Consider the following 15493-nt stretch of genomic DNA (forward strand, 5'->3'; position numbering starts at 1 on the left):
TGGAATAAACACTTATTTTTTGCTATTATATTATAAAAAGTTTATTTATTTTTATGTATAAATAAATATGTTTATGAAACAGTACAATTTTTGCTTTTTTTATAATTTCCCTTATAGTAGTATTCTTTCGTTCTGAAAGAAACTGCAAATTTTCACTTGTGAGAGAATACTACTAATAATGGCTACCTAATTTAAATTTTCCGCCAGCTAGAATGTGCGATAATGTCTTACGATACGTTTTATACCTATTTCTTTCTTTTTCATACAAAGCACACATAATAAAGAAAGATAGCAATAAAGACGTACGTCCTGCCATGGTCCTGCTAATTGGTTTAAAAATTGTTATTCTGAGTTGCGCCAGGTTGCGCTACGGGAACGCGGTCCCACTCTTTACCATGAGATTTGTCAGTCTCTTTTTATTTGTTTGTCTATGATTTTACCAAACCGTTCCTTATCAAACCGATATTTTTCAGGAACCGCTCTTTACCGTAGTTTACCGGTCTGGCTCGCCTGGTTTTGCAACGGAATACAGCCTTAAATGATTAAAAATACTAACCACTATGGTAGTAACCACGTATGTTTTGTTTCTTTCAAAGATGGCTTGTGGTTTGAGCCTAATATATTTCGCAGCTACCGGTGTGAAGCCAGTTTCGTCAGTCCATTCCGCTACTTTAACCATTGCACTGTTGACAGTCATTTCGACAACGTGAAGAGTGTAATTCTGACGTCTTCCTTCTTCATTGAAGCGTATTTCTCCAGTTAAACCTTCAATTTCAGCCTAAAAATTATTAAATATTAAAAATAGGCACCTTAAAATTTTCATGTACAGGGTGGGCCAAATTGGATTGCTTTTAAATAGAAATATCCTTTTCTATAGGAGATAGACGAAAACTAATATCGGTGTCTGGAGCTCAATTTTTATTAAAAACATGATGGTGAAAACCGCATATCGATATTTGTTACCGTTTCGGAGTTATGGGGTGTTTTTCAAAAATGCCCATTTTTAACAAATCATTGTAACTTTTTTGCTAAGAACGGCGCCGGCTGTAATTCAAAAAAATTCGAGCTGTGAGCAGCAATTAAAACGGAAATAATATTTGCAACGAGAGATGTGGAATTTTATAATAATTTAAAACTATATTTAACAACATCAACACATTTAAACTATATCTAATAACAGTAAAAATTAATAGCAAACTAAGACATGAGATTTTGCTACAGGTGTTCAACATGTCGCTCGTCTTCTGTTATGGACAGACGGGGCCGTTTCTGAACATTTCTCGCGGAATTCATTAACTCAGTGGAATTGAAAGATATCCTCGCATAACCGTTAAGTACTTCTAATTCTAGTAGTCTAGATTATACGGACAATTTAAAAATAAGAACCTTTATTCTTCCGCCAAGATAAAAATCCATAGACAGTATAGGCACTAAGTCCGGCGGCCTCGACGGCCAATTGCTGGGATCTTGGTTAGCTATTCATTTATTCTCGAAATTGGCTACAAAAATTTGCTGATTTTGATGAATTTCTGAGTTCCGAGGCCTTGTCTTGCTGGAAAAATATATTTTCGAGTTCCATTAGGGGCAGATCATCAATAAGGGGTCCACAGCCTACTAGTTAAAAGTGGCGAACATTTAAAAATTCTGTATTTCGAAGAGGACTATAACAAAATATCAAGTGTGCTATTTTCTTGGAAAGGTAATTTTAAGTTCTTTTCAGTTAATTAAAAATATACAGGGTGTTCCGAATAAAAAATCAATTTTTCTGTTGATAACTCTTAAATTATTAATTTAAAAAAAATTATACTTAAACCATTAAATTCTACGTAAAAAGGCGCTTTGAAAATGTTTTCATAAAAATACAAAATTTTCCACAGCAAAAAAGTTTTTCTATTTGTTAAAAATGCACATTTTTGAAAAACACCTCGTAACTCCGAAACGGTTACAGATATCGATGTGCGGTTTTCACCATCATGTTTTTGATAAAAATTGAGCTCCAGACACCGATATTAGTTTTCGTCTATCTCCTACAGTAAAGGGTGTTTCTGTTTAAAAACGTCCAATTTGGGCCACCCTGTACGTTTTTAAAGTTCAATAGATTTTGTTCCACTGAGCCGATTTTAATAATGCCACATATCGACGCGTCAAAATATGCTTATTGTGCACAAAAAAAAACATTGAGGAAACAGTCTATTTCTAGTCAATTTCCTGGTGATTTTTGATAAATGATATCAATAAAAATATGCACGCCCTCTATAGTTCGAAATTATTTTATTTTACACTGCAAACTACTGGGCAAAAAAATTGCGTGAGATCTAATCAGCAGCGCACACGTGAACTATTAATTCCCTTTGATAATATCGCAAAAAATGGAAAGAAATTGGTCATTGCGATTGCTATTTTTTCCTACATAAATAATGCGATCATTCGAGGCCTAGATAAAAAATGCTGAGTCATTAAAAAGGACTAAAAAAGAGAATTAAAATTATTTTTTTCAATAACTACTGTTAAAATTGCCTTATATATATCAAAAATAGTAGATAAAATAGTACTTTAACAGCGAGGATAGGTTAAAAACTTGATTTCTTCTCGCACGTTTTTTAATTGCTTCCATATTTGAAAATTTTTGGATTCCTTTTCGTAAGTAATTCGGGATTTAAATAGAAGTAGTTTGGATATAGCGTTTGCCGCCTTAGCCTGAATATCTGTTGGTAATTTACTTATTTCGCTTTGAGCCATTTTTGGCTCCAATTCAATCAGCAATCGACACGAAAGAGAATTAAAAAATATTGACTCAAAACTGACAACTAAAGAGACAGCTTTATTTATTTGTCAAATTACATAGAAACCAACGCCAACTCGGCACAATATTTTTTCTATTCATAATAAATTCCTTGAAATAATAATTTCTGAATATTTTTTAAAACGTAACGCTATGGAAAAAAATATTGTTTTATACACGACGATAAAATTGCATTATCGTCTCCCGAAATGAAATCACTCGCAAATCTTTTCGGTCCACGATAAAATACAATTTTATCGTCTTGTATAAAAAATAACTAATATAAAGTGTGGCCAAGAATTATTCAAAAAATGTGGCCTTTTGTCCGCAATTTTTCAAGTCGCAGTACAGTTTACAAAGTATTATTTTTTTTTTGGAAATATAACACAAAACCAGACGTGATTAATTATTCACACCCTGCATAATCAAATAAATACCTTTCTCAAATATCTGGATATTTTATCACCGTGCTCCCACGGGTTAACTCTTCCAGAGGAATGGTTACAATCCAGAATTTTGCTGCCATTGTTGTAGAGCTGTCCCCTTCCCGATCTGCTGTTGATGTTCTTGAAGTTATCCGGCTTTTTTCTTAAGATTTTATTGAAAGCCTCCACCAGAACGGATACTGCGTCGTACATCAGAGCTGCTTGAGCGGATATGGAATCACGTCCGGCACCAGCGGATTGGCTCGGGTCCAAACGCTTCCAACTAATGAATAAGATAAATAATTAACAATCAGTATTTTCATGAGTTTAGTCTTTGTTATGGTTCTTTATGTATTAACAGAATTATAATGGTGTTAATTACCGGGGGCAAAGTTTCTGTCCCGAGGGACAATAATTACTTGAGGTTCCACACTGAAAAAAATGTAAGTAATTTTACAAAAAAAAATATTGATACATTAGAGTATTTTTAATAAGAAACTTGTAAAAATAGGATATAGTGCATAATTTCACAAAAAAATGTAAATGTAATTTTGCAAAACAGTTCATTTAATATTAAATGATTATTACTAAACGATATTATTTTCACAATTGGTTTTGTGAGTTTAAAAATTAAATTTAAATCTGAAATACAATCTTGCAGTAAAATTGTATGTCTCTAGACATATTCATAAAACTTGTATGAATTTACCCTAATATATTAAGTAAAAAATGACGTCACGTCACGTGGCTTCTTGTGAAGCTGATTCGTATTAAGTAATCGACATAGAGGAAACAAAGAACGACGAAGAAAATTTTAATCTAAGCAGTTTTTTAAATAGTTGGTAGTCTCAAAGCGTGGGTGATTGGTGTTTTTATAATTTAAGGGTAAGTATATTATACTAAATTATGTTTATCTCCATTTATTATAAATGTTTTCACTTTAATTTTAGCGATTTTTTTTATGGAAACATAATTGTTCCATGATCTCTCTATATTAACATATCTCTAAGTATTATTTATTCTTTCAGACTGTGTTTCGGAGGACAAATTTAATACCGGAGGACCGGAATAGAACTCTAACCTAACCTATCTAATGGCAATTGTGTTCCAATTTTTGTTAAGAAGATATGGCAATGAGTATCTATCATAGCAACTGTATCTATCTATCATAGCAACTGTTAAAAATTGCCTTATATCTATCAAAAATAGTAGATAAAATAGTACTTTAACCGCAAGGGTAGATTAAATTAAATGATACTTTAACAGCGATGATAGATTAAAAACTTTATTTCTTCTCGCACGTTTTTTAATTGCTTCCATTTTTGAACATTTTTGTATTCCTTTTCAAAAGTTATTCGGGATTTAAATGGAAGTAGTTTGGATATGGCGTTTGTCGCCTCAGCCTGAATATCTGTTGGTGATTTACTTATTTCGTTTTGAGCCATTTCTGGCTCCAATTCAATCAGCAATCGACACGAAAGAGAATTAAAAAATGTTGACTCAAAACTGACAACTACAGAAACAGCTTTATTTATTTGTCAAATTACATAAAAACCAACGCCAACCCAGCACAATATTTTTTCTACTCGTAATAAATTCCTTGAAATAATAATTTCTGATACACGACAATTGCATTATCGTCACCCGAAATTTTTACAAGACGATAAAATACCATTTTATCGTCTTGTATAAAAAATAACTATTATTATTACTTAGTTATGACTTTATTTATGGTTAGCGTAACCAAGGCGACATAAGGTTACATTAATTCGGTAAGAAATAAACAAAATTATGTCTCTCTTCCTAAACTTTGTTTTTAACATTCTAGAAAAAATCATTAAAGATCAAGTTGCTCATTACCCTTCCAGAAAGTCTCTGACGTGTTTCCTGGACGAGTCCACAATGCGGAAACCCGTAATATTGATGGCGCCATACTCCACAACTTCAGCCTCCCATCGGTCGTCCATGACCTGGAAAAGCAACAATATAAAATAAATAAAAAGTAATTTAAAGCCCATTAAAAACTTGAAGTGTACATGCAGCCTTGAATTAAACACATTTATAGGCAGTGGCGGCGGGAGGTTCACTTTGGGGGTGTACAGGGTGTCCCATTTTGCTTTAAATCATACGGTATCTCCATTAATAGTGAAGATAGAAGGGTGCGGTTTGCACAAACCTGTGCCACTTTTTTGTCAAACGGAAGATGCTGTCAACAAAATTTTTATAACCCTTTTCGTTTCTGAGCTACAGGGTCTTTTCGAAAATTTTGCAATTTGAGACCGCCCCCGTATCTCCGTTATTATGGATGATATCGAAAAGGTGAAAACTGATTCTTGTAGTTCCAAACCAAACTTTTTACGTAGAATACAGAGGCGTAGTCTGTTTTTCTACGAAAAAAATATTTTTGAAAATATGAACTAACGTTATGTTTTTTCAAATGGAACACCCTGTATATTTATAAATCATATGATCCGCTTTGATATAAGCTTCTCAAATATATATATCACTCTGTATTTATTTTCACTATTTACTGCAATATTTAAAATATATCATTTTCTTATTAGTAGGCCGTGATAAATAACAAAATCAAAATGGTATTTACTAAAATAGACATGCACATATTAAAATTTTATTTGAAATTGATATATTTTACTTTTGAACTGTTACCACTGAACCTCTAAATATATTTTTCTCTTTTTTATAACGGAATTTATTATAATGGGATGGGTTTGCAAATATCTAAAAGCTTGCATTATTAAAGCATTTTTCAGGTGTTCATTTCATATTTCAAAAATCCCCAAAATCAGAAATCATACATTAGTTCCAATTGATTGATTTGAGAAATAACAATTTAACAAAATTCTAATACTTTCGTTGTAAGTTAAGTTGTGAGGGGGAAACCATCTTGCTGAAAGTATATTTCACGTAAATTGGCTAAAGGAATATTTAAAAGTTCCGATACGATAGTTTCCAAGATTTACAAATAGCGGTAGAGATTTAAGTTTCCCTAATATACAAAGAATTAATTAGTGGCTCTCAAAATAAAACAAGAGACTTTCTTTTATCAATCATGGCCTACTAAAAAATGATCTTTTAATATGGTTTTTTTAAATATTGCCCTAAATAATAAAAACAAATATAGAGTGTTATATATTTTTGAGAAGCTTATAACAAGCCAGATCATATAATTTATAAATATATAGGGTGTTCCATTTAATAAAACATAACTTTAGTTCATATCTTTAAAAATATTATTTTCGTTGAATAACACACTATATCACTGTATTCTACGTAAAAAGTTCTACAATAAACAATTTTCACCGTCTCAATACTTTTAACAATAACAGAGATACGGGGGCTGTCCCAAATTGCAAAATTTTCAAAAAAACCTTGTAGCTCAGAAACGAAGAGAGCAATGAAAATTTTGTTTACGGCATCTTCCATTTGACAAAAAGGTGGCTCAGGTATGTGCAAACCGCACCCTTCTATCTTCACGAATAACGGAGATACCGTATGATTTCAACCAAAATGGGACACCCTGTACAACCCTAGAAAAAAAATTGTTACTCGACTACGGTCAAAGAATACTTTTTTTGGAATACCAAATTGTCAATTTAAGGCTGCCCATTAAGGAATATTATTTTATTAAAAAAATGAAAAAAGAAAATATCTACTACAACTTATTGTCGTTAAATATTGCAGGCTAAAGCTTGATTTTCATGCATCCGTTATCCGACGATACGATGAAATGATATTTATTTTATTGGTGTTGAATTTACAGACTTCGATTGGTTAGAAACGGTTATCCAATCGAAGCCTTTAAATACAACTAATGAAATTAATATCGTATCAACGCATCGTCGGACAACGGATGCATGAAAATCAAGCTTAAAGCTTGATTTTCATGCGTCCGTTATCCGTTGATACGATGTCATAGAAGATTTCTTAAAATTCTCTCTCGAAAACACGCGTTGCTAGTACTTAGACTATTAGTAAAACAGCAAAATCATTATGGAGAGGAAAATATAAAATGACGCCAATCACAAGCAAATCGCATATCCGAATATCGTAATAATATCCAGCACAAAAATGCAATAAATTTAAAAACTGCGTAATTTTCTAACCAATCGAAGTCTTTAAATTTAACCATTAAAATTAATATCGTATCATTGTATCGTCGGATAACGGATGCATGAAAATCAAGTTTAATTTATAGTAATTAATATAGTTTTTGTGCATACATTTCCAGCCTATGACAATACGCTTTTTGGAACAAATAGAATTAATAAAAGAATGACAAAAGTTAAATTATTTTTTTGTTCTCAAGAAAATGCATTAAACTTGGGTGGTTCACGTACTCTTGTGTACTTCTTGAGGATCCTCCACTGTTTGTACATTGTTTTCAACCATTTGCCTAATTGCCTCTAGACCATTACGCTTATTGTAATTATAGATTTTTCAGTTCTGAGTTGTTATCATTAATCTTTTTTAATGCAATGTTATTACTTGTTTATTTTAACTTGTATAAAAGTTTACATTTTATTGATTTTTGATAGAACTTGAACGTTAAAACAGTTCATGTAGAATTATTGAAATAATTTGGTAATATACAAAAATAAAATTATACAAAAAATGCAACAGGTTAAAAAAATAATAAGAAGATGTAACGAATACAATAGCATCATCGCGCTGGTCTTAGCGTTATCTATAAAGCGCGACCAATACATCCATCGAATAATTGAAATTGAATTTAATTATTTCAAAAAATTTACTGAGAATTTTAATTTATTATAGGGGATCTCAGTGACTTTTTTAAATAAAAAGTGTAACACTATTTCGAAGGGATGTGATGCATCACTCGCATGGTAGCTTCGCCGCTTGTAGACATGAAATCGACAACTTTTGGAATCGTCCGACTATGAAATTAAAAAAATTATTTTGACTGACAAAGTTATTATGATTTTTCAAATTCTTTAATCAGTAAATATTGAAAAAATCAGCCAAATGGCGACAAATCTTTAAAGAAGCGTTTTCACAAATTCAGTCCGCTGATCAAGTCAAAAACCATCTAAATTTTAGATGATATATTTCATGTCTCAGTTGACTACGGTTAAACTTTTGGTTTTCAAGTGGCGTTTTTAAAACGGTTGTAAATTTTATTAATATCTACGAAAAATATGGGTGTATATGAAAAACACAGAACTCAAAACACCAGGTTAAGAATAAGAGGATTAATTTCCAGCTTAAGCCGAGGAAAAATGGCGTTATTTTTCATATTTCTGGTAACTATCACCCTCTATCACTAACATTCTGAAAACTCTTAAATTCCCCAAAAAATATTTCTTTCAATTTATCGAACAAAATTATCTTACCAATCCAGATAACAAATAGTGATAAGTTCTTCTTCCTAGTGATATATCTCTAACGTGTCCCACGACAATTTCCTTGGCCATATCAGCGGAACAATCCAACACTACGTACTTATTTTCCCATCTAGAATGTTCCTCTAGACCTCTCAAGAACTGAAGGGCCTCAGTGACATTACCTATCCTCCTCACAGTCCTGATTTGAAAGTACTCGTTTCCTGGTATAAGGGCTTGGTAGATTTGCTGCAACCTTAGCAATCCTGCAAATAAACAAATATTGAAACTCATTTAACGCATTCAACCTACGCTTTTCTATCGAATTATAAAAAAGGCGTCAAAGACGAATGGGAATGACCATAGACTTAAAATAAAATATAGACTACACTATTTACATCTCAATGCGGTCAAACAATATTTTTTGTACACATGTTTACTTCTGGGTACAGTCGACCGAGCCTTTGTCATCCAGCCTATGTTGTCACGTCTTTAATATTATCAATATTTTTTTTCTTGTTATACACATATATTGAGATATTAATACTACAGTTTAATAAAGTAGGTTTTAGTATTCCATAGATGTATTAAATAGTCCTTATACTGCTAAATTATAAGTCGGATATTGTTTAAAAAAGATAAGTTCTTTACAATATGACAACACCGATTAGAGGCGAGGGAGCCTATTCATTCATTTATTACCTTGTAGTATGCGTCGCACGTGTGCGGTAAAGCTTTGTTGCCGCTATGTCCCCGGCTGTATTAACGCATTTTCTTAGCTTGTAGTCCTTAGTGTTTATTTTATTGGCCTTTTCTGTTCAAGAACTATAAAATATGGTTCGCCAGTGCCAAATTTGCAAGAAATTTGACTTAAATAATCCATGTAAGTCTTGAAACGACTTTCGACCGGTAGGCAACTCTCAATTTACCCATTAGGAGTCAGTGGCGTTGTTGTAGAAAGGCGCTTATTTAGATAATTTACTATATTTTAGTAAAATGTAAAATCTGAATTTTTTCTCTTACATTACATTATTTACTTACTTACATTGTAACAAAATCATAATTATAACCCTGTTAATAATTAATAATGTTTTTATTAAAAATATATTCCGGTTTATTCTAAAATTATCTTCAGAATCTAAAATAACATACAAGAATTTTAAAATGAGATTACATTATGAAACAATATTTCTTAATATACCGGGTCGTCTCAAAAGTGGCTCACCCCTATAACTTTATTATTTTTTCAGATAAAAAAAAGATTTGTGTGTTAGTAGGCATATGACATAAATTAGGATTGATTGACGTATTCAATTGTTTTTGGTCTCTTCCTGTTTCACCGAAATGATTACATCTTTTGATTTTTAAAGGCACCCTCGGTATATTGCTACTTTATTCGATAAAAAATGACACTCTGAATAGAATGACATATCATATGTCAACTTTCGACATTTTCGCTTAAAAACAAATCGTATTTTAAATTTCAATCCAGGGTGTCATGGTGTTGTAGTAAAGATGTACAAATCGTATTTTTAATCATACATATGTCAATTTTTTCAAATGGAACAAGGGTGACTCATTAGCATATTTGGAAAAAGCATTATTTTATGAATATATTGATACTACACACTTGGTATTTCGAGTCAAATTGTCGTTATGACCCGCGTGTTACAATTACAATTAAACCATATGCGAAAATGTCAAAAGTTGACATATGATATGTCATTCTATTCAGAGTGTCATTTTCTATCAAATAAAGTAGAAATATACCGAGGGTGCCGTTTAAAATTAAAAGTTATAGTAATTTCCGGTGAAACAGGAAGTGACCAAAAACAATTGAATGCGTCAATCAATCCTAATTTATGTCATATACTAACATACTAAATCTTGTTTTTTTATTTGAAAATATAAAAAAAATTATGGGGATGAGCCACTTTTGGGACGCACCCGGTATAATAAAGACAGTACCGAGTTAAATAAATGTAGTTTTTATTTTATCCACTTCCTATCACCTTCCTTGCTTTAATGGAACAGATTTATGTTTTCTCTAATTTACATAATAAGACATCACTTAACCAGAAAAAAAATTACAACAATCATATTTTTTTTTCTCCCTGTCGCCGATTCTATTATATCTGTGGAATAGATCCTGTTTTGATTAATATTAGGGGTTGTAAATGTTTGACTAAAATTAATAATTTATTATTAATTTTAAAAATTATGTAATTTCGATAATAAAATTTCTTCTTTAGCGTGTATTTTATTATTTTTATCCTTTTTGGACTCTAAGACGTTTTTTCTAAACTTTTATTTAAAAAACCTGTCCTAAATCTTAATAAAATATAAAAAAATTTAAATACGATATATTTTTAATTTAATTATAGCTTTATTAAAATAAAAAAAATACCCGGCTATGATACGGAGAGTTCAGGTGTACTTGAGAAACGAAAGACAGTGTTGTGTTTCTCGGCAGAGTCGTCAGGGAACGACCGTTACGACAGAGACAACCTATCTATCGCTCGTGTCGCACTCGTTATAACCTAAAACAATAACACAGCAATAACAAGTATTGTCTGACCGCATGTTCCAGCTATTTATGAATGAGATGCTCAGTCTATATTTTATTTTAAGTCTATGGGAATGACAATCAATAATAATTTTGGTTAGGTCAATCTCTAGACCTTATTTACTAAAAATTGACATAGAACTTGTCAAAAATTAACACAAATATATTTAGAAAGATTAAAAAAAGATGTTTTCAGACAAATCTGTTTCCAAAATATTATTTTTCTCCAATTAATGACGTCACCTCGCCAAAATTATTATCGATGTCATTCCCCAGCCGTCTTTGACGGCGTTTTTTTTCTATCGTGTGGTATATAAAATTTACCGTCATTTGAATCATAAAGATAAATGATCCTTCTCCAACCATAGTATTTTACTGTGTCAATGATGGCTTGATGGTATTCTGGTCTCATTGAAGTTGCATAGTCCAAAAACCCTGATGATGGTGTCAGGACCTACAAGAAAGAATCATTTACTGACAATTTATTAGTGTCTTGGTTTTTTATGTTATACTTTTTCGGGAAACCAGGGTGTGACGAAGGGCATTTGAAAGGTGTTACTGTAGGAGTGTAAGGTGTCAAACGAATCTGGCGATACTGCTCCTAGCATCGAGTATACTCCTCTTGAAAATTGATTACATACTGAAATAGAAAAAAGAAATAACTATATAGTAAAGATATCTAGCCTAACAATTAACATTTAACATGACAGCAGAACTGTTAATACTGGTTAATCATAAATTTTTGATAAACTACCTCGAAAAATCAACGGGTATAGTTGTCAAGACAATAAAACAATTGAAAGTGAGACATTTTAGCATTTCAATAACAGTCATATTTAAAAAATGGCTGTTTTGAATTGAATAATAATTTTGCCGTCGCGTTGTTATTTTTGTCAAGAAATGTTTCAAAAAATTACCCATTGCTTTTTTTACAAAAATATTCGCCATGTTTAATTTGTAAACGTCGGTATTTTCGCTGGAATAAATGTAATTTAATTAAAATTTTCGTTAGTATTTAGTTCTGGAAAGCACGCGAATATTAAATCACTCTAATGGGTTTTTTTCTGGTAAATTGTTGTAGTTTTGAGTTGTTTTGCCTAATTAAGTAGCATTGCGACACAACACAGTTACTGCAATAGACGAACATAAATCAAAAGTGTATTTGTTTCTTCAAAAATAAATTACAAATCTAGTAAAATACAGCAAAATACTAGTTTCATTGCTGTAGGTAATGTCTGGCTTAACAGAAAACAACTATATCAAACTTATATCTTTATTTTAATTAACACAATTTTTTACAAAAATCCAGGGTATAATATTATCCAATGTTTTGATATAAATTATACTTTTAGTTACGTAATCGAACGGCTCTATCATGGCAAGCTGCACCAAAATGATAATTTCTGTTATGAAAAAAAAGCATTTCTTAATGCACTTCCAAGTAGACAAGTCAAGCCACTGACCACAGAATCGGATGATGATTTGACCTAACATGATCTGGAATACTTTTTTTAGATTTGCAAATTGAATTTGAGAATTGCAAAATAGGACCGTAGTCTCTAAGATAGTAAAAAATTCGTGGAAAGAATTTCATACTTACTTAAACGAGATAACTTGAATGCATCCGCCGTATTGATGACGTCTACGTAAGCTTGCAATTCGAAACGTCGACCAGAATCATTCTGATGATGAGCGATGGCAAATCTGAACGCAGATTGTACGTCATCTGCTCCCTGTTCAAATATGGCACCTAAAGATAACACGGAAATGGTTTATTTATTAGACATAGACTTTCAATTAAAAAATATCACAGATTAAGTGTATTTTATATTTTAACTAATTTTTATATTCATTCTTATTACTGAGAATTGCTTTAACTCTTTGATAAATGTACTAAAATATTACTAAATGGGTATATTGCTAAATAAATGCTTATTTTGCATATTGCCTTAACTTAAATTTTCTTTTGCTTCAATTTGCTAGTTTACATATTTTGAGTTTGTACAGTTTTGAATAAGATGTGCGATATACAAGGGTTTTCCTTTAAAAAAATTGAGACATGGCATTTTAAATAGTGTTATGTTGACCGCGCAATAATAAATACCCTGTATGAGATCATGTGAGTGTTCCTTCACGAATTTACCATGTTTTCCTTGGTGTTTAAGAAAATATAGCTTCAAATAAAAAGAGTGTAAGCGTTTACGCAGCATTTTATGTTAAATCTTATTCTGTACAGAAAAAAAAGGTTACAATTTAAAAAAAAATATAACTTTATCATAATTTTTTTGGGACACTCCGTATACTACAAAATATTTTTAGAATAAGCACCTTTATAAACCATGCATTTATATAAAACTTTTTGTTGTATCTGCGTTAACAATGACAATCTTGGACTTCCTCATACTAAATGGCCACACTGTATAATTTTTCTCTAGGTACAATGAATTAAAAATAGGAGAGTTGGTATACTCTTTTTGGATATTTCTGTAGTATTCCAAACCGTAGTTTCAAATTCAAAATTTCGTGAATTCGGAATTTTATTACTACTTTAAAATAAGTTTATCGAAATATAATATATTTTCTCATCATAGAATAACCTACTTGCCTTCCAAATATTTTATTATAATTTTCAAAATCCTAAGTAAAATATTATATATTTTTTACTTTTGGAAATATATTTTGTACTGTTTTACTTATTTTGTACTTCTCTCCACTATTAACTAGGTACTTAAATTTTTAAAATCTTTTGAAAAATATATAATTTATCGAAAATTTGAAACTGAATTTTACTCTAGTAAACCAGATTATCTTATTTCTTCTTCCATTTCTTTGTTTCCTTCTTCCATAACCTCATTAACTTAATGAAATCATTTTCCAATATAACTCCAAACCGAATAAATTTCAGTTCTTGCCCAATTGAATTTTCTCATTTATAATACCACAATTCAAACCTCTTAAATAAACGGTTATTATCTTAAATCACCACAGAAAAATTAAAGAATTTTTACTAATTTTCTGAGCCAATTTCACTTTCCAATAAAACAACAAAACCAAAACAAAATTTCAGTACTTACCAAGCGGAATTTTCTCACTTATAATACTACAACTCACTCCCTTTAAACGGACACTTAATATAGTGAAAACACAAACAAAAAACAAGGATTTTTCTTTCATTTTCTCGCCACCCACGGTCTCAGTGAGATGGGACACAGGGAAAATCGGAAAATCGGCGAGTTGAGATGATGTCGACGCCCGTGACACAGCGCAGAATCCCGGTGGTCCTGAGGGATGCTGCGGGATAAGGGGAGGGTGAAATAAAGGGGTTGAAAAGAGATTTTCACCTTTTTTATTGTAACTTTTTTCTCTGGAGGTTTTTATTGGATCTAATCGTGTAGAAAATTGACTAAGAGTGTTTAGCTTCTAGTCTGAATATATTTTCTAAAATAAGTATCTAATATTCAGTTTTATTATGCTAAAATCTTGTTTTATAGTTTTTTTCAGTGAAGAATTAACCAGCTTTTTTCCGAAAATGAATTATTCTGTTTAAACACAGAAACACAGAATTTAAAACGGAACTTAAGACCCTGGAAGACTCCATCCGTAACCTGGAATGTATAGTGAACTAGTAAATAGAAAAGACGTTCTAATAAATAACATAACACTGGAAATAGTAGAAGAATGCATACATTTGAAACAATTAATTTGGGTTGCCAACATTCAAAAGAAATAGAGGACGCGAGTGCAAAAAAAACGGGACAGGCAAAAAAATGTCAAGAATTTTCTCAAAAGTTATGTAGACGTTATACGGATATTGTTTTTTTTTACTTTCTTAATGCATTCACCAATATTTCTTGTACGTAAGTAAATACACACACCGGAAAAGTCTAGGGATATTACAATTTTATCCAGCCATCGTCAGTAATTTTATTATTTGCATTTCTGATATAATAAAATTAAAATAAACAAATAGTTTACAAAACGTATTGGAAATAAAAATGCGAAATTTACAGAATTTTTTAAATTTACCTTGATTTTTATTGAACTCAAAAAAATACACACATTTTTTTTTATTCTAAACTGTGAATAAAAAAAAAGATAAAACCATTTTTACTTAATAAAGGGTATGGCCTCCTCTACTGTTCATTACAGCCATATATCGTCTCTCCATGCTCCTTATCAGGTTGTCGATCTCTTCTTGAGGTACAGCCTGCCACGCTGCAGTCACGGCCCGAACCAGATCCCTACGAGTAAACATCTTATGCTATGCCGATGACGCAGTACTTATTGCAGAGTCAGAGGACGACTTCCAAAGAATGCTACAAGCTTTTAACAGACAGGCAGAGTATTAGTATGAATAGTG

At 31.3% G+C, this 15493-nt stretch overlaps 1 protein-coding gene across 2 annotated transcripts in view; it reads right to left on the minus strand.

The window, feature by feature from the left end:
* Positions 1-14382, minus strand: part of LOC115889934 (glutamate receptor 1-like) — a 68631-nt gene extending 54249 nt beyond the window's left edge. For both annotated transcript variants that reach the window (XM_030910039.1, XM_030910038.1), the window contains exons 1-8: positions 14208-14382; positions 12734-12883; positions 11646-11773; positions 11458-11587; positions 8580-8833; positions 5068-5177; positions 3220-3490; positions 557-778 (exon numbers count right to left, since the gene is read on the minus strand). In XM_030910039.1, coding sequence (XP_030765899.1) covers positions 557-778; positions 3220-3490; positions 5068-5177; positions 8580-8833; positions 11458-11587; positions 11646-11773; positions 12734-12883; positions 14208-14307 — 1365 coding nt within the window. In that variant the 5' untranslated portion in view covers positions 14308-14382. The remainder of the gene's footprint in view (positions 1-556; positions 779-3219; positions 3491-5067; positions 5178-8579; positions 8834-11457; positions 11588-11645; positions 11774-12733; positions 12884-14207) is intronic.
* Positions 14383-15493: the final 1111 nt, after the last annotated feature.

The sequence above is a fragment of the Sitophilus oryzae genome, unplaced genomic scaffold (assembly GCF_002938485.1).
Source record: "Sitophilus oryzae breed Bouriz unplaced genomic scaffold, Soryzae_2.0 scaffold_857_pilon_pilon, whole genome shotgun sequence".
NCBI classification, from domain to species: domain Eukaryota; kingdom Metazoa; phylum Arthropoda; class Insecta; order Coleoptera; family Curculionidae; genus Sitophilus; species Sitophilus oryzae.